This window comes from Ranitomeya variabilis, chromosome 1, assembly GCF_051348905.1.
Source record: "Ranitomeya variabilis isolate aRanVar5 chromosome 1, aRanVar5.hap1, whole genome shotgun sequence".
NCBI classification, from domain to species: Eukaryota; Metazoa; Chordata; class Amphibia; order Anura; family Dendrobatidae; genus Ranitomeya; species Ranitomeya variabilis.
Genome location: NC_135232.1, coordinates 847,004,407 through 847,023,677, shown reverse-complemented (window position 1 = coordinate 847,023,677; position 19,271 = coordinate 847,004,407). Strand labels below are relative to the sequence as shown.

At 44.8% G+C, this 19,271-nt stretch overlaps 1 protein-coding gene across 5 annotated transcripts in view; it reads right to left on the bottom strand.

The window, feature by feature from the left end:
• Positions 1–1,171: 1,171 nt before the first annotated feature.
• The window catches only part of G3BP2 (G3BP stress granule assembly factor 2), a 46,444-nt gene continuing 28,344 nt past the window's right edge, over positions 1,172–19,271 (bottom strand). For 3 of the 5 annotated variants that reach the window (XM_077276529.1, XM_077276521.1, XM_077276540.1), the window contains exons 5-12: positions 16,195–16,285; positions 15,986–16,088; positions 15,475–15,655; positions 14,332–14,433; positions 13,998–14,100; positions 4,935–5,063; positions 4,434–4,552; positions 1,172–4,014 (exon numbers count right to left, since the gene is read on the bottom strand). In XM_077276529.1, coding sequence (XP_077132644.1) covers positions 3,745–4,014; positions 4,434–4,552; positions 4,935–5,063; positions 13,998–14,100; positions 14,332–14,433; positions 15,475–15,655; positions 15,986–16,088; positions 16,195–16,285 — 1,098 coding nt within the window. In that variant the 3' untranslated portion in view covers positions 1,172–3,744. The remainder of the gene's footprint in view (positions 4,015–4,433; positions 4,553–4,934; positions 5,064–13,997; positions 14,101–14,331; positions 14,434–15,474; positions 15,656–15,985; positions 16,089–16,194; positions 16,286–19,271) is intronic. The other 2 variants (XM_077276557.1, XM_077276548.1) reach the window with 1 other exon arrangement.

Here is a 19,271-nt window from a genome sequence, read left to right as displayed (position 1 = left end):
AAGACAAATTAGGTGAAGCTAATAATACCAAATAATTTGTGTTTGCAATCATTTTCAGGAAGAAACTGAGTATTATCTGACAGAATTGCAGGGGTGTGAATACTTTTGGCCATGGCTGTATACACAAACACACAGATACATATAATAAAGTGCCAGAGACCATTATTCCACATTATTTTCCTTGATGGATCCATGAATTGGCACAAATGACTAAGTTGGGGTATGTGCGCATGACGTCTTTTAAACTCTTTTGCAGAGTTTTTTCAGGTGGAAGAGGAAACTTCGGCTTTTTTTTCTTCTTTCTTTCATCCTCAATAGAGATGAGCGAACATTGCCGGCTCCCTCCTTATTCGGCAAGCTCTAGCGCTTACCGAAGAAGCTGCAGCGGGAGCCCGGCTTTCTGGATCGCTCCCGATAATCAGGTGTCGGCGCCACAGCTGCATGTGTCACGGCTGTGTGTAAGTCTCAACGTACAGGCTCCTCATGCTTGTGTTGTGACTGTCATATAGCCGCAACACATGCAGCGCCGGACACCTGATTGTCGGGAGCCCTCCAGGTATCCGGGTTCCTGATGCAGCTTCTTCGGTAAGCGCTAGAGCTTGCCGAATAAGAAGGGAGCCGACGATGTTCGCTTATCTCTAATCCTGAAGCATATGGTTTCATTTTTTCTACCGGTGGTTTTTTGGCGAGTTCTCCGATGGTCTGGTCATGTCTTTTATTGTCGTTTTTCAGTCTGCCCAATAATGAAGAAGCCGCTAGTTGTGTTGTTTTTTTGCTTTAAAAAAAATAAAAACACGATGGCAAAATGTTCCAAATGAAGTCTGGACATCTATTGAGCTTTTCCACATTGAGTTGAATTGTACATTATGTCTTTTTCTAAAAACGACAAGCTATTAAGAGACTGAACGTATGCACAGCAAGTCATTTTTACACAGAAATTAGCTTTGCTCTTTTGAGCATTTTCTGATATCGTTTTCAGGAGGTTTCCATGGCGGAATTCACCTGAGATGGAGTCGTGGTGTACATACCTTTGCAGTAAAATGCTGTCAAAATCATGATAGAACGTAGTGGGGTATTCTGTTCGCAAATATTGAAAAGACACTGGTGTAGAAAATTATAGAAAAACTAAAACACACAATAAACAATGAACATTCTTCAGTAGACTACAAAATGGATTAAGCAACATCAGCCATGCTGTAGACATCAGTAGTTTATTTTCGAATATTTTAGTTTCAACACATTCAAAATATGGAAACTGAAGTAAAAACACAATCCGAAAGGGCTAGGTTCTACTGGCATAATGTTTAACACATTACAGCAATAAAGATGTAAAAACGAAGAAAAAAAATATTAAATTCACCACTGTCCTCTACAGCTAGGTAATCATACTACGCCAATTGTGCTGAAACAGAAGTGCAATGATGATCGGTTACTACAATAAACCAACTGCCCAATACACTGAAAGGGAAAAAGTGGCCATGTTGGATGAGGTACAGTTACAGAGAGATTAAGACAGTAACACTTAAATGTACACAGTAAAGTAGGTGAACAGTCACCAAGTAAACATTTCAGATGTATAAGGTTTATTCAAGGTATTCAAATATGAAGCAGACTTGAAAGCTTAATGGCTCTGATGCTCCTCTAGTACAGTATGTTTTTCTCAGTTCTGTTCTACTTGCCATTAGACAGTTCTGGTTGTGACAGGGAATCAACAATTAAAAAAAATAAAAAAAAAGTACCAAGAACAAAAAAAACAAAACAAAACAGGAGCAAAAAATAAAAACAAACAAATAAAAAAAGTGAAACAAAAAGAACTGCTGGCAAAATTTCCCATGGATACATTGGTATGACGTGTAAAAACCAGTCCAAGATTTGCTGTATACTAGGGAATTCAAGTACAATACTTCCAGGTAACAGATTGCAAATGTAAAAACTTTTATAACACAAAATATATATATATGTATATATAAAATTATAACCATGAGAAATCTGTGTCCCAGACATGTATGAAATAGTGCAAGACTTGCCATCAAAAACAGAAGACCTCAAGTGACAAAAATAAAAAAAAGGGAGAAAAAAAAAAGAAACAAAACCTCGAACACAAACCTGACATATGCAAGAGTCTGATTTCGCCTAGTGGATTGGAAAAATACCTTTTGTGCACAATCATTAGAGAGGCTCAGCAAACAGTTGCATAAGTCAAAAGCAGCATGTTACTCCATGTGCATTTTTTTGCCAATATGGATTTTTAATGTCTCCTGCGCTTCCAGAGGCAGCTTTAAGTGTTCACACTTTCTTCTTAAAGTCACTGAAAAGGACTACGCCAGGTGGGCATCTTCTGCTACATTGATTGGTTAATGGAATGTATGGTTATAGGCAGGTGGCTGTCCCAAAACTGGTCAATCCCACAACCTCCACGTGAAGATCTGTGCATCAAACATTGAGGAGCAAAAATGGAAAAATTAAGATATTCTCCTAGTCTATGAGAACGGCATTTCAGGACAGTTTCTTCAAGAATTGCGCAAAATAAAAGAATTTAAAAAGTTGAAAAATAAACAGTAGTTAAGAAAATGACCCTGTATTAGAATATAAAGTGCATACACTTAGAGCTGCTGTTCGATTATAGGAGCACGGACTTATTTCCTCAGCTTCCAAGTCCAATAGGATGTGGAGCATTTAACAGAAATGTGCAACTGGACATTTACAGGTTATCCACTTAATATGCACTTACGGGAGTTACAGTTAGGGCTTCAAACAAAGACATGACCATTAGTCCTTCTCACACACTGTAGCCCCCTCAATATTGGTAACTGGATACCAAATGGTAGTTATGGTGGAAAACAAAGTTAAAAAAAATAAAAAAAAAAATCTCAATCTACTGATGTACACATACTGCAGTTTGGTTAGGCAGATTCTTGAATGTACTGAAGCAGTTTGGCTTTGCAGCACAGTAAATCATTCACTGTACAAAATCACCAGCAAGGACTGGAATGATGTATTCATAGAAGGCACCATCATGCTTATTACATTATCAGAGAACTAAATACAATTGAGTACACTTTGTTATGTCGTTTCACTGTACAGAGCTGGGGGAGAAAAAAAAAAGAAAAAAAAAAGGGCTTGTCGGGCAAGCTGGAGTCATGTCAGCAGCCTGCCGTCTTGTAGCACAGATGGGTGAGTGCAAGAAACATTGGACTACTTCAGATCAAACCCTCTGAAGTCAGGTTAGGGTTGAGTTCGGAATTGAGGACTTTTGATATGCACAGCGCCGGTTCTTTGTGCCCACCACCTCACAAACTGTTACTCTGTGTTGGTGGGTTTGGAGCAATTAACCGTTTGTTCCTTCATTGTCACAGGTTACTAAGGGGGTGGAGGGAGACACATTGCACTACTTTTGTTTCCAATAAAGAAACCATAATACTTGCAATGTGCAACAGAACTTTATTAGGACATGGGCCTCCGGTGTCCTTGGAAATACTTGCAGTGCTAATGGTCGTCTCAGTCACCGAGTCGGGATGTATAAATTAGCATTTTAAATTTTGGTTGAAAAACGGCAAAAAGAAATGTCATCTCAATTCAAAACTGCAAACAAAGATGTTTCCACATCAAAGAACTTTCGGGGAAGAACGGGGCGAGAAAAAAAAAAAAAGGCTGTGTCACATTCCAAAGCTAAAAATTAACAAGAATGCAAACACGACGATTAATGTACCACTGTAGGTTGAACTTTGTGTTATTGACTGATTTTCAGCGACGTTGGCCAGTGAAACGGCCCTCCATTGATGCTGCTCCTCTTCCTGTATTCATCTTTTGTGCCATCCCACCTCGAGGAGGAGGGCCTCTCCCATCCCGATCACGCATTAGGCCTCCACCAATGATGCCACGTGGTCCTCCTGCACCGCGGTCATTGCGACGTAGATCTCTGCGGTCATCTCCACCGCGAGTTTCTCTTTCACGGGCAGCTCGAGTTTTCTTCTCTTCCACATTCAGCCGAACTTCACCGCGGAACATAATTGGCTAGAAAAGGTAAGTGCATAAAAAGACAGGATAAGTTTGCAGCAGTTAAGACCATTTAGGGTTACAGAAATCAGTCACTTCTCTGAGTGAAAGTGCCTAGCTTATAGAAAGATTAAAAGTCTGTAGTATGAAGGAAATGGAAAAAAAAACAAAACAAAAAAAACGATCAATAAGAGTTTGTTCTTTCTTTGTCGTGCTTTTTTAGCCTGTCTAGGATGAGAGTATACATCAACCTATGTCTTTAATGGTTAACAGAGGGCACTGAATGTCCATCTGCACAGAAATCTAAACTATGCAATTATGCTTTCATATATAGTCAAAAATGAAGGAGAAAAAAAACAAAAAACACCACAACAGTAGTTTTACTTCTGACAACTTTCTTGTTCTCACAGATATTCCTTTGATATAGATAAACATACTTTTGCAAGCAAAATCCTTTGAACGGGCTCAGAATCGTCAAACACGACAAAACCAAAGTTGGGAAGTTTTCCTCCAACACCTTTGGTGTTAATGCGGAGCTCCATCACGTTTCCATAACCTAGAAAAATTCATGAAAGTCACATTATTGGATTAGGACACGTAATACTTAGCGGGGGTGTTCACTAATCAGACTACCCTTTCTCAATCCTAGGTTTCCACACACACCGCTGGTAAAGAGAATCTTCAGTGCGCTATAAGGATTCACAAGACTGCAGTCACAGAGTAACTACAGACTCATGATAAACCTAGACAACCCCTTTAAACTGCGCTGCTAAGCAAACATCATACAGTCCCAATGATCATGCCAAATCTTGTATTGTACTAGGAATCATGAGAGATCAGCAGAGACTCAGTAATTCAGAACAGCAAGTGTAACATAGAATTATGTATTTGCTATATTCAGAGGTTCCCTCCTATTAAAACAACCCAAATGTACTCACTCATAAAAAATTCCTTCAGTTCACTTTCATCGATGTCATGAGGTAAGTTACCAACAAAGAGCTGGTGACTATCAGGGTAGCGGAACATGCGGCGGTTATCAGAATCCCCTTGTTCGGTGTCACTTCGTCCTATCAACACACAGGCAGATCTCATTTTATAGCTTTCTATGGTTAAGAAATGGTTGTGATCATGCAAAGAGGTTATAATTATTTCCTATTACCACAGCTTAAAATAATAGTTTGGCATGAGTGCTTACCACTCGCCCTTTCCCTTCTCAGGTTTGGGTTGAATAGTTGAGCCATGGTGAACAATTTAGCAAATTAGCATACAATGCGAGGCAAGTAGACAAAGTCTATGTGTGCATACCTTAAAGGAATTGCTTAAATAAAAAAATAAAAAAAATAAAAAAATTTCCTGGGGAACGGATCTGTTAAATGGCAAAATAATTGATACCAATCTTCTGTCCCTCACCTGGATCTAGTGTGTGCCACTCCACGGGTCTGTGCCAGTACAGGAAGTGGAGCCTTCACAGTCCACCAGCTGTGGGACTGTTGGAACCTGCGATTGGCAGCAGTGGTCAAGTGACTATGAAAAGCAAAAGAAGTGTTGCTCAAGTCACCTGACTGCTACAGTCAAGCCAAAGCCTCGGCTGGTGGAAAGGTGACAGCTCCACTCCCTGTGCGGGATACAGGTAGATAGCAGTAGGCAAGTATTTTATTTATTTTTTAAATCCAATTTCCAGAAAAACTTTGTCAGCAGGTTTAGGAGACAAGGGCTGAAACACAGATTTCAATGAGGTGTCAGTTTTTGGCTGTGTGTATTGATGTTTGTGCGCAGTGTAGGCCTACGTACTTCATACCTTAAGATCCGCATGCATCTTGTGCACCCATACTTAACATTGTTTACGCAGGGCACGTCAAAACGTATGCGGATGCGTCAACACATGTCTCTGCGTACACAATATTAAACATAGGTGCGCAAGACACATGCGGTTCTATGCGGATCTTAAGGAAACGAGTATGCACGCCTACGTTGCGCACAGAAACGCTAATGTGAAACCGGCCTTAAGCAATCTCTGCATGTGAAAAAAAAGAAAGCGGAGGGCACCACTGAAAATAAATACAGGATCACCTACAGCATGTTTAAGGCAGTGAACTAAATGAATAAAAGAAAGGAAGAACATGCATGTCTTGCTTCTGTTCGACAGCCACATGCACGGATGCACAACACATGCACGGATTGCACCTTACGCAAGAAAGGAAGAGCATGCTATAAGCAGCGATCACCAGAAGCCATTGTAGTGAATTATTTACTAATGCAAGCTACAGAATATTAAAAACAATTAAAAAGTCAAACATGACTGGATACAATCACCCAAAATAGGGCGAAAAAGCTGTATTATACTGGAGACCAGTGAAATTGAAAATAACGGTTCCAAGACACATATTTCTGTATAGTATCAAAAATTAATTTCTGATTAGCGGAAATCAGAGTGTACATAATACCAATCATGTACAATGAACAGGCAAAAAAAGGCAGTCCAGATATTGGCAGCACAGAAAGCAAACCTAACATAAGTCACTGCAGAATAACATCATGTACAGGTGTCAGCACGTAATTGAAATATAGATCAGAATGTTACCAACAGCCGTGCAAACAGCGTGAATATCGATGCACAAGAAATAATGCTGAGCGCTTAAGCCACAAGGAAAGAAAGTGCTAGTAGTGCTAACTAGGGTTGAGCGAAACGGGTCGGCCATTTTCAGAAGTCGACGACTTTTGGCAAAGTCGGGTTTCATGAAACCCGACCCGACCCGACCCCTGTGTGGGGTCGGCCATGAGGTCGGCGATCTTCTGAATCTGGTATCGGAATTCCGATACCGAGTTCCGATATGTTTGCGATATCGGGAATCGGTATCGGAATCCATATTTAAGTAAAATAAAGAATAAAAATAAAAAATATTGATATACTCACCTCTCCGACGCAGCCCGATGTAACCGGCAGCTTACCAACCACGCGACAAATCACAGGCCGCGACGTCATCTAAGGTCTTTCAAGCGCTCATTCTGAGGTACCGAAGCTGCCGGTTACATCGGGCTGCGTCGGAGAGGTGAGTATATCAATATTTTTTATTTTTATTCTTTATTTTACTTAAATATGGATTCCGATACCGATTCCCGATATCGCAAACATATCGGAACTCGGTATCGGAATTCCGATACCAGATTCAGAAGATCGCCGACCTCATGGCCGACCCCACACAGGGGTCGGGTCGGGTTTCATGAAACCCGACTTTGCCAAAAGTTGGCGACTTCTGAAAATGGCCGACCCGTTTCGCTCAACCCTAGTTAGCACTACTAGCACTTTCTTTCCTTGTGGCTTAAGCGCTCAGCATTATTTCTTGTGCATCGATATTCACGCTGTTTGCACGGCTGTTGGTAACATTCTGATCTATATTTCAATTACGTGCTGACACCTGTACATGATGTTATTCTGCAGTGACTTATGTTAGGTTTGCTTTCTGTGCTGCCAATATCTGGACTGCCATTTTTTGCCTGTTCATTGTACATGATTGGTATTATGTACACTCTGATTTCCGCTAATCAGAAATTAATTTTTGATACTATACAGAAATATTTGTGTCTTGGAACCGTCATTTTCAATTTCACTGGTCTCCAGTATAATACAGCTTTTTCGCCCTATTTTGGGTGATTGTATCCAGTCATGTTTGACTTTTAATTGTTTTTCATATTCTGTTGTAGCTTGCATTAGTAAATAATTTACTACAATAGCTTCAGGTGATCCCTGCTTATAGCATGCTCTTCCTTTCTTGCGTAAGGTGCAATCCGTGCATGTGTTGCGGCTGTCAAAGAGAAGCAAGACATGCAGGTGCGGGGACTTGAACATATTTTTCGAGCACGCCGAAGTCACTTGGTTAGCACCCGAGCATGCTCACATAACACATCAGAGCTCATTCGCTCATTACTAGATGTCTGCTGTTTACTTACAATGAAGGTCTTAGCACCTGGGAATTATTACTCTTGGACTAGGTGCCCACGTGCCTCCTGGTCCAACTCGACCCCCTCCTGTGATAAGCAGCTCACTGTCTATAGACTATGTACATACAGATCCTGGGGTGGACAGGGGAGGGGGGCAGCTTTCTGAGTTCTGCTCAATGCTGCATCTAAGAACTCTGTGTCAGAACTGTTTCACCCAGTGAACTAAGTGATACATCATTGGAATCAGGCTCTCTGCCCCCACATTATGCTACTCTCAGATTAAATAGCAAAAACCTGCTGACACTTTCTTTAACTACAAATGTGTAAATGGTCAAAATATTATTTCTTTCTTTCTCGCATCATTGGGGGACACAGGTAACCATGGGGTGTATGCTGCTGTCACTAGGAGGCTGACACTATGCAAATAAAGAAGAAGTAACTCCTCTCCGGCAGTATACACCCTCCGACAGGCACCAGGCAACTCAGTTTTTGCTTAGTGTCTGTAGGAGGCGGACCTGGATCTAACCCCAGATCCGCATTTCTTTTACAGGGATTTATTGTTTGTTATTAATCATTTCCCCTTTCTTTTTCAGACCTTTTTCTTCAGGGTAACAGGGTGCAGTTTTCTCACCCTGTTTTCCCCACTTTGAGCGACCGAGAGAGCAGTGTGGTTTCACCCACATTGCACCCTCTCAGACCCGCTGGGCAGGACTTCCTCCCCTGTCACCCTTTCGGGTGTTCAGGGTGACCCTTTCTTCGGTGGCCAGTCCTGCCCGTTTCCCCTCCTCATCCCTCTCCTCGGAGAGGGCTAAGAGGAAGACGGCGGTCACATCCGGTGACCCTCTCCCCCTGGTTAGGGGTCGACGCCATCTTCTGCGCCGAGAGTCGTGGCGCGGGAAGGAGGACTACTTCCAGGACTCTTCAATCAACAAACGACCCCCCCACCAATGACCCTGCCCGGCGGCAATCTCCTCTTACCAGAGGGGAGCATCTGACAGGGGAGTGGGCCGCATATTCGGGCTTCAGGATGTGCTACCACGTAGGGATGGGAGCAGGAACGCTGGCACTTTTCCCCCCTCCTTATTCAACTTGCAACCGCCATTTCTCTGTTCTCCCGGCTTTTTCCCTTTCTTGGCGCTTGAGCGCCCTCTTGTGGCGGCCGGCGGTATGGCGGCCGGGACGCTTTCAGTTTTACAGGGGGCGTTCCTTTCTTTCCCCCCTTCGGTCCTGTGCACGCCCACAGAGTCGCACTGTCCCCGCGCTCTTTTCTCCTGTTTCCTGCTCCCTGTCAGCGTCTGCTCACCACGTGGAACACAGGATTTCTCGGGGGAACACAGGCTCCTGCGGCTACCGCTATCGCTGTCCTTCAGCGGGCTCAGCGCTACTACCTACTCCACCTGGCAGTATTCTCCAGGGACAAGGTAATAACCACCTATGTCCGACCCCACCCTGGTCTTTGCCCCTACGGCCATCCATTACGCCTGCGCTCACTGTAAGAAAAAGTGGGTCTCAGGTTAGCCATCTCCTTTCTGCCCGTCCTGCGTTCCTCCCACCATGTCAGTGCCCCAGGAAGCTTCTAGGTCCCGGGATGAGCTGTTGCTATGTCTCAATCAGTGTCCGACCTCACTAAGGTATCTCAGTCCCTGGTCCAGGCACTTGAACGCATCCCGCTTCTCTCTAATGCCACCAGTGCCATGAACGCCTCACACGGCGATTCCCTCGCACCTGTCCTAGACCCTCACAGAGGCAGACCGGACAAAAGAGACAGAAAGAGGACCTTATCTAGATCTCCCTCCTGTTCACCGAACCACATCGGGATTCCCCTATCTGCCCGTTCCCCCTCCTCACAGGCGGACCTCGGGTCTGACGTAACGTCTCAGTCGGAATCTGACTCGGATGCAGATCAGACTTCCGGAGCACAGGACATGGTCGATAGCCTTATTTCAGCCATCGTTCAGACGCTTGATCTTAAGGAAGATGAGGCAAGCTCTCAGGATGTCTCCGTTGCTTTTAAACGGATGAAACGTCCCTCTAGGGTTTTTCCTAATCACAAGGAGTTTGACAGCACTACCTCCACTCACTGGGAAAACCCTGGTAAGCGTTTCCCCGGCAGGAAACGGCTTGATGTGTTATACCCTTTTCACTCCAACCTTGTCTCCAAATGGTCCGAGTCTCCTAAGGGTTGACCCGCCCGTGTCCAGGCTATCCTCACAGACAGTTCTGTCTATTCCGGACGCGGCTTCCCTTAAGGACCCCATGGACAGAAATCGAGACGCTAGCAAAATCGGCATTTGAGGCCTCCGGAGCCTCCCTTTGCCCTAGTTTCGCCTCGTCATGGGTAGCCAAGGCTGTATCAGCCTGGGCCAAGACTCTGCGCAGGGGCATTTTGGCCTCTGCTCCTGCTGAAGAACTGTCTGAATTAGCGGATCAGATTTCGCTGGCAGGAAAATACCTCATGAATGCATCCCTTGATGCAGCGGCCTGCTCTACCAGGGCTAACGGCAACATTGTCGCCATTCGCCGAATTCTTTGGCTAAAGGCGTGGAACGCTGACCCCGCATCTAAGAAATCGCTCACTGGTCTGCCCTTCCAGGGCTCCGGACTCTTCGGCTCGCAGCTAGATCAAATGATCTCGGACGCTACTGGCGGTAAGAGTACCTCCTTACCCCAGTCCAAGCCGAAACGTCCCTTCAACAGGAGGGGCCCCCAGTCCTTTCGGTCTTTTGCCTCTTCGGGAAACCCCGTCCAGGACCGTTCCTCCTCACAAGGGGACCGAAGATAACCTTCTTTCAGGCCTCTGCCACGCTGGAGAGCCAAGAGCCACCCCGCAAAACCATCCGGATCTCGGGGCCACAGGTTTTCTAATAAATGACGGGTCGCCCCCACCTGGAACTCCTTCCAGGGTGGGAGGCCGCCTTCTTCTATTCTCAGAGTCGACGATGCCTGGGTCAGGGAGATCATCACGTCAGGCAACAAAATAGAATTTTCTTCGCCCCCAGGAAGACGTTTCATGCTCTCTCGTCCTCCCAAACAGCCCTCTCATCTCCCAGGGCTTCTCCACGCCGTCGATTCGCTCCTCGCCTCAGGAGTCATAGTGACGGTGCCTTTTCGCCAGCGGTTTTCCGGGTTTTATTCAAACCTGTTTGTGGTTCCAAAAAAGGACGGCTCTCTCCGTCCGATTCTGGATCTCAAGCGATTGAACCGCCACCTTCGGATTCGACACTTCAAAATGGAATCTCTGCGCTCGGTGATCGCGTCCATGGAGCCGGGAGAGTTCCTGTGCTCAGTGGACATTCGGGATGCGTACCTTCACATTCCGATTTGCATACAGCATCAGAGGTTCCTCCGGTTCGCGATCAGGGACCATCATTACCAGTTCACTGCCCTCCCCCTTCGGGCTGGCATCTGCTCCCAGGGTCTTTACGAAGGTCATGGCAGCTGTCATGGCCATTCTGCGTTCAAAAGGGATTCTGGTAATCCCATACCTCGACGACCTCTTGATCAAGGGCTCATCCCAGCGGGATTGCAGCCAGAGCCTCCAGCTTACTCTGGACACCCTAGTTCGCCTAGGCTGGTTGATCAACTACCAGAAGTCTTCCTTGATTCCAACCCAGCGGCTGGAGTTTCTAGGCATGGAATTCGATACCTTTCGGGCTCAGGTCTTCCTTCCCAAGGAGAAGTTTCTTTCTCTTCGTCGGGGTGTCAGAGCACTAAAGGGTTCGAGCCCTCTGTCCCTTCGTCTAGCCATGAGGGTTCTAGGGAGAATGGTCGCTTCTATGGAAGCGGTCCCCTATGCTCAGTTCCACTCTCGTCCCCTCCAGCTGGCTCTTCTGTCTGCCTGGGACAGGAATCCACTTTCCCTGGACCGTCCGTTTCGCCTCTCTCCCAGGGTGAGGCAGTCTCTCACTTGGTGGATGCTGTCCACCTCCATTCTGCGTGGGAGGTCATTTCTCCCTCCCCGCTGGCAGGTGATTACCACCGACGCCAGTCTCCAGGGTTGGGGAGCGGTCTTTCTCCACCTCACAGCCCAGGGCCGCTGGACTGCTCAAGAGGCGTGCCTCTCGATCAACCTCTTGGAAATCAGAGCCATCTTCCTAGCCCTCATCCGCTGGGAGTCCCTCCTCTCGGGAAAGCCGGTCCGCATTCAGTCGGACAATGCCACGGCCGTCGCATACATAAACCACCAAGGGGGGACTCGCAGCAGTCAAGTCATGGTGGAAGTGGCAAAAATTCTCCGCTGGGCAGAGGGGTCACGTTCCCTCTCTGTCAGCCGTCCACATCCCAGGGGTGGACAATTGGGAGGCCGACTTTCTAAGTCGCCAGGGCATCGTGGCGGGCGAGTGGTCTCTTCTTCCTGCAATCTTCAGCCAGATTTGCCAGCGGTGGGCGTTCCAGACGTCGACTTGATGGCCTCCCGGGCAAACCGCAAGGTTCCCCAGTACGTCTCCAGGTCTCGGGACCCGATGGCCGTCGGATGCGACGCTCTCGTGATCTCTTGGGCCCAGTTCCGGATGCCCTATCTGTTCCCGCCTCTCCCTCTGATCCCAAGGGTCGTAAAGAAGATCAAGTCGGAAGGGGTCCCCGTACTCTTGGTAGCTGATGAACATGTTATCGGACGTTCCGTGGAGACTTCCGGATCTTCTTTCACAGGGGCCCCTCTCCCACCTGAATTCTCGGTCGCTGAATTTAACGGTATGGCCGTTGAGGCCGTGGTCCTGAAGAAAGCGGGTTTTTCTCATAGCGTCATCCAGACTATGATAAGAGCGAGAAAACGAGTGAGAAAACCGGCCTCCTCGCGTGTCTACCACAGATGTTGGAAGGCCTTTTTCCGATGGTGTCGGGATAACAATCTGTTTCCTATGACCTTTTCCCTTCCTTCCCTTCTCAGCTTTCTTCAATTAGAAGGGTTTCAGAGCTGGCGGCATTATCCTGTCGTTCTCCCTTTCTAGTCCTGCATCAGGACAAGGTGGTTCTTCGTCCGGTTCCTTCCTTCTTACCGAAGGTTGTCTCATCTTTTCATATCAACGAGGACATTGTCCTCCCGTCCTTTTGCACTTCCCCAGTTCATCCATTGGAGAAATCCCTTCACAAGCTGGATGTGGTCAGGGCTATCCGGATTTACATCGCCAGAACTGCCTCTTTTAGTCAGGCCGATCCTCTGTTCGTCGTCTCGGATGGGCGTTGAAAGGGACTCCCCGCCTCCAAGTCCACGATTGCTCGTTGGATCCGTTCGGCGGTTCTGGAGGCATACCGTGCCCAAGACAAACAGCCTCCTTCGGGGGTGAAGGCTCACTCTACCCGGGCAGTGGGAGCTTCCTGGGCAGTTCGTCACCAAGCTTCGGCCTCGCAGGTTTGCAAGGCCACTACGTGGTCATCCATGCACACCTTTGTCAAATTCTACGGGGTGCATACTCAGGCTTCAGAGGACGCGAGCCTGGGTAGGAGGATACTGCAGGCGGCGGTTTCTCACCAGCCGACCTAGCTCCTCTTTTCCTGCAGAATACCCGCCTTAGGGACTGCTTTTGGACGTCCCATGGTTACCTGTGTCCCCCAATGAAGCGAGAAAGAAAGAGGGATTTTTGGTTCTTACCCTACTGCTTTTGCACAAACTGAGTTGCCTGGTGCCTGTCGGAGGGTGTATACTGCCGGGGAGGAGTTACTTCTTCTTTATTTGCATAGTGTCAGCCTCCTAGTGACAGCAGCATACACCCCATGGTTACCTGTGTCCCCCAATGAAGGCTCCAAGAAAGATTTTACGGTAAGAACCAAAAATACCTCTATACAGCGTCTTAGAGATGGGAAAGGACTGAAAACGTCACTCAAGCTGCCATGTTTCACAAATGCTATGGTACTGCCCCATAATTCTGCTTCTACTGCCTTATATACTGGAAACATGCCCTCATAAAATGTAATGGTCAAACGTTAAATTACATATAGGTTTGGAAATGCATAAAAAAGCTTTTATTTATTTATTTACATAAAAGCCAACAAACCAAGTTTAGCAACATTGTAGCTAATGTTCTTATAGCTACATACTGTATGCTCTGCAACTTTATAGTTACCTGTTCTTGGGCCCCTTGGCTGAAATGTTGGGCGCTCCCGTGGACGCTGTTCCCTTGTACGAGGAGGCGGGACTTGAGTTTCGGGTTTACTTTCAGTACGTGTCTACAAATAACCATAGAATAAAAGATAATATAAGCTACGTATCTGTAGGTTTTTTTTTTAGTGTATGTAATCTCACACCAACAATGGAATTGAGAGCTTAAACTAAAAGATAAAAAGAAAAAAAAAAAAAAAAGAAAAAAAAGAAAAAAAAACAGAATAAAAATGTAACCTATACCAATGCAAGTCTAAAAACAGACCAACTACATAACCAAACAGCCACAGTTAAATTACCTGTGAGGCAGGAGCTTTTATTACATGGGGTGGTATTCCCGATGATGGGACAGTCCCACTGGGAGGCAGGTTTTTACTGGTCACTAATGCCCACGAAAAAGCCTACAGAAAATGATGAATGCTGAAGCTTAGGAAACTTTACTCTGAATGCTATCTTCATCAGTGAAAGAAATAATGCACACTTTCTCTATATTAATGAATATACTTCAGAAAACACTGGAACAATTTAGAATTTTCTACAGCCAAATAAGTAACAATCATAATTGTAAAACTGCAGTCTGATGAAAAGCTACTGCTTCAGCCAAAGGCCACCATGTTATGGAGCCGTAAAGCTTCAAATAACAGGAGTTCAATTTCTATCATCTATCATTATATTATGAAGGCTTGGATGTAGACAATAACATTTTATTTTGAGTCAGTTCCATTTATATGACACCAATTAGTGTAGGTCTGGCTGGTCACTGGTGCAGACAAGCTTGGGTTAATACAGGCCACCATTGCAACAATGTACTGACTACTACTACTAATCAGTGTTTTATAAACCGATCCTAAACTAGAATTATGAAAAACTGCACTGCATTGCGCTGGAGCAAGCAAAAGTTCTCATTAAAGGGAACGTGTCAGCCGATGTATGCTTGCCAAACCAGAGGCGACAAATCAGGGCCTGGCGGCTGGAGCGTTTCAGAGAAATCATAGCTTGAAGAGCAGGCCGGGGACGGCGCTGGACTAATCTTGTCTATTATTATGGGCCCCTGGCCGGATTCTCAAACTACTTCGAAATCCTCCGGCTTCTCTACAGGAGCAGCAACTAGTGGGAGACCTGTCAGTCACCTATGCAAAAACAAAGATGAGATTGTGCATCTTATGGTCCACAAAATATGTTTTCTCTGAAATGTTAAACACACTTGGCTGCAATCGTGCAGAAAGGCTCTGATTGATGCGGCCCATGATTTTGGAAGTATGAAGAGACCGGCAGGTTCTTTTTAAAGCTTGTATGCCAAGACAAACTATAATGACTAAAAAGTTAATCAAAGGTAAGGTCAGTATGGATGTGGCAGAAGTAATCAGTACCGCATGATAATGCCGATTGTGAAGTAATTTATTTTACAATCACAAAAGCAAGAATCTAAATGTTAAGATAACCTTAGGGGGTTCCTGTGGTAGAGCAACTGGCTCAACAGGAGGTGGTGTTGGAGATTTTTCTTCAAGTTCCTCTATGTTCTTTTCTTCTTGCTCAGGTTTAATTTCCTCATTCTTCACCTCTGGTTCTGGTTCTGGCTCAGGCTCATTGATAGTCTCATCCAAGGACTCTTCTACCCCATTGCTGGAGGAGTTCGAAAGGACAGAAATAAAGTAGTAAATTACCAATACAAACATCAATAGCGTATCAACAGTGCATGGGGTAGGACATTTGTGGCGAGACAAAAACGCAAAAAAAGGAATATAAACCAGAAAAGGAGAACTCTAATAGCAAATGAAATCGATAAAGCAGAAACAAAACACCATATTTAGGTATAACTTTATAAACAATAGCGGTAACAGAAATACAGAGCAACTCAAACTAAATTGGCAATAGATGCAGATTTACCCATTACATGATAATTATTCCCTCAGACTATAACAACTGACAAAGGGAATGAACAGGTAGACTTACGACACTGGGTGAGCATCATAATAAGAGTTGTTTGCATTCTCTTGCACTGGTTCTGGAGATGGCTGCCTCTCCTCCTGTTCCTCCTCCACTTCTTCCTCAGATTCTAAAAGTTAAGGAAAGTAAAAACATCATATTTAAAAGTGCCAACCTATTAACATTCCCACAAGAGGTGACAAAATATTCCGATAAGCCATTGACCATTTACTTGCCTTCATCCATTTCGGCTTCAGAATCACCAAAGACTTCATCCTCATAGCGAAAGATGTCATTGTGGACGTAGAACTTATTGGGAACAGATCCCTACGGAAAAAAAACGTGCAAATTCACAATAAGAATGTATATTCTCACAAAAATAGCATATTTCTATACAATTGTAAATTAGAACCTGCCCAGGCAAAATGAGCCTTTATCTCTCTAATCGGACTACCTAACCGTTATAAACCTCTGAAGTCCAAAGCAGCAGCAAAGTATGTCTTTTCAGTCAAATCAGACACCTCTAAAAAGAGAGGAATCTGAAGACAACGGTCAAAGAATTGTGGTCAAGCCTGGCACAACCCAACACGTACGCACTGTTGTGATAGCCTCTACAAGCACCAAATCTAAAACCGCTTAAGGACCCGAGACTACGCATCACTGAAAAACAGTGGAAGCCATATCAGACAATATGCTGGCAGTCGCCAAAGTTTTCAGAAAAACTGTAGCATTGGTTCTTCTAAAGCGGCTGCTGTAGCAACTTTGCAGTCATTTTTTGCCCTTGTTCTGTAGTTTCCACTGAAGAGGCAAGTGGCCTTAAGGCTATGTGCACACAATGCGGATTTAGTGCGGATCCGCAGCTGATTTTTCCGCGCAGAAACGCTGCAGATCCGCATTGTGATTTACAGTACAATGTAAATCAATGTGAAAAAATAAAAAAGCTGTGCAGAAAAATCCGCGCGAAAAAGCTGCGGATTTAAAAGAAGTGCATGTCACTTCTTTTGTGCAGATCTGCAGCATTTCTGCACCCTTCCATTAGAGAAATCCGCAGTGGTAAAAACTGCAGAAAATCTGCAGAAAATCTGCATGAATGCCGCATAAAATCCGCAGCAAATCTGCATCTGCGGATTCTGCCAGGAGATGCGGATTTTGTGCAGAAAATTCTGCACCCCATTCCGCAAAGTGTGCTCACAGCCTAATAGTGAACACGATACTTCCTTTACCGCTTATTAGTTTCTAGACCTTGGCAGTGTTTAAGTTGAGTAGCAATAAAAGGAACATGTACACAGCCACTTCATTTATACATTGCTGTGCAATATGTTCATTTTTTTTTTTTTTATGAGCTTTTTCAGGCTGAATCCCCCTGTAAAAAGTTGCGTGCACATACTCTTAGGCCATGTGCACACGCTGCGGATTCCATTGCGGAATTTTCCGCAGCGTTTTTGATAAATCCGCAGTGCAAAACCGCTGCGGTTTTTACTGCGGATTTACGCGGTTTTTATTGCGGTTTCTGCTGCGGTTTTTCACCTGCAGTTTCCTATTGGAGCAGGTCAAAAACCACTGCGGAATCCGCACAAAAAATTGACATGCTGCGGAAAATAAACCGCAGCGATTGAGCGCGTTTTTTTCCGCAGCATGTGCACAGCGGTTTTTGTTTTCCATAGGTTAACATTATACTGTACACCGCATGGAAAACTGCTGCGAATCCGCAGCAAAAAACGCAACGTGTGCACATACCCGTAAAGGGATACTGAGACCCAACAAGTGGCAGAAATTCTGTGTGAGCACATTCACCATCATTAGTTGCTCCAGAAAGCACATTTGTGATTTTAACCCCTTTACCCCCTCAAGGGTGGTTTGCATGTTAATGACCAGGCCAATTTTTACAATTCTCCCTTTATGAGGTTATAACTCTGGAATGCTTCAACGGGTCCCGGTGATTCTGACTGTTTTCTCATGACATATTGTACTTCATGATACTGGTAAAATTTCTTTGATATGACTTGTGTTTGTGGAAAAAAACGGAAATTTGGCGAAAATTATGAAAATTTCGCCATTTTCATGCCCTCAAATCACATATATATATATATGTCACACTAAATACTTAGTGAGTAACATTTCCCACATGTCTACTTTACATCAGCACAATTTTGGAACCAACATTTTTTTTATGTTAGGGAGTCATAAGGGTTAAAAGTTGAACAGCAATTTCTCTCTTTTTTTTTTTTTAAAGGACCACATCACATTTGAAGTCACTTAATAATAATAATAATAATAATAATTTTATTTATATAGCGCCAACATATTCCGCAGCGCTTTACAACTTATAGAGAGGACTTATACAGACAACAGACATTACAGCATAACAGAAATCACAGTTCAAAACAGATACCAGGAGGAATGAGGGCCCTGCTCGCAAGCTTACAAACTATGAGGAAAAGGGGAGACACGAGAGGTGGATGGTAACAATTGCTTTAGTTATTTGGACCAGCCATAGTGTAAGGCTCGGGTGTTCATGTAAAGCTGCATGAACCAGTTAACTGCCTAAGTATGTAACAGTACAGACACAGAGGCTATTAACTGCATAAAGTGTATGAGAACATGATGGAGGAACGTGATTATGTTGTTGTTTTTTATTAATAGGCCACACAGGGATAATTAGGTTAATGCGTTGAGGCGGTAGGCCAATCTGAACAAATGAGTTTTTAGTGCACGCTTAAAACTGTGGGGATTGGGGATTAATTGTATTAACCTAGGTAGTGCATTCCAAAGAATCGGCGCCGCACGTGTAAAGTCTTGGAGACGGGAGTGGGAGGTTCTGATTATTGAGGATGCTAACCTGAGGTCATTAGCAGAGCGGAGGGCACGGGTAGGTTGGTAGACTGAGACCAGAGAGGAGATGTAGGGTGGTGCTGAGCCATGGAGTGCTTTGTGGATGAGGGTAGTAGTTTTGTACTGGATTCTGGATTGGATGGGTAGCCAGTGTAATGACTGGCACAAGGTAGAGGCATCGGTGTAACGGTTGGCGAGGAATATGATCCTGGCAGCAGCATTCAGGACAGATTGGAGCGGGGAGAGTCTGGTAAAAGGTAGGCCAATTAGTAGAGAGTTACAATAGTCCAGACGAGAATGAATAAGTGAGACAGTAAGAGTTTTTGCAGAGTCGAAAGTAAGAAAAGGGCGAATTCTGGAAATGTTTTTGAGATGCAGATAAGAAGAGCGAGCCAGTGATCGGATGTGGGGGGTGAATGAAAGCTCGGAATCAAGGATGACTCCAAGGCAGCGGGCATGTTGCTTTGGAGTAATGGTGGAA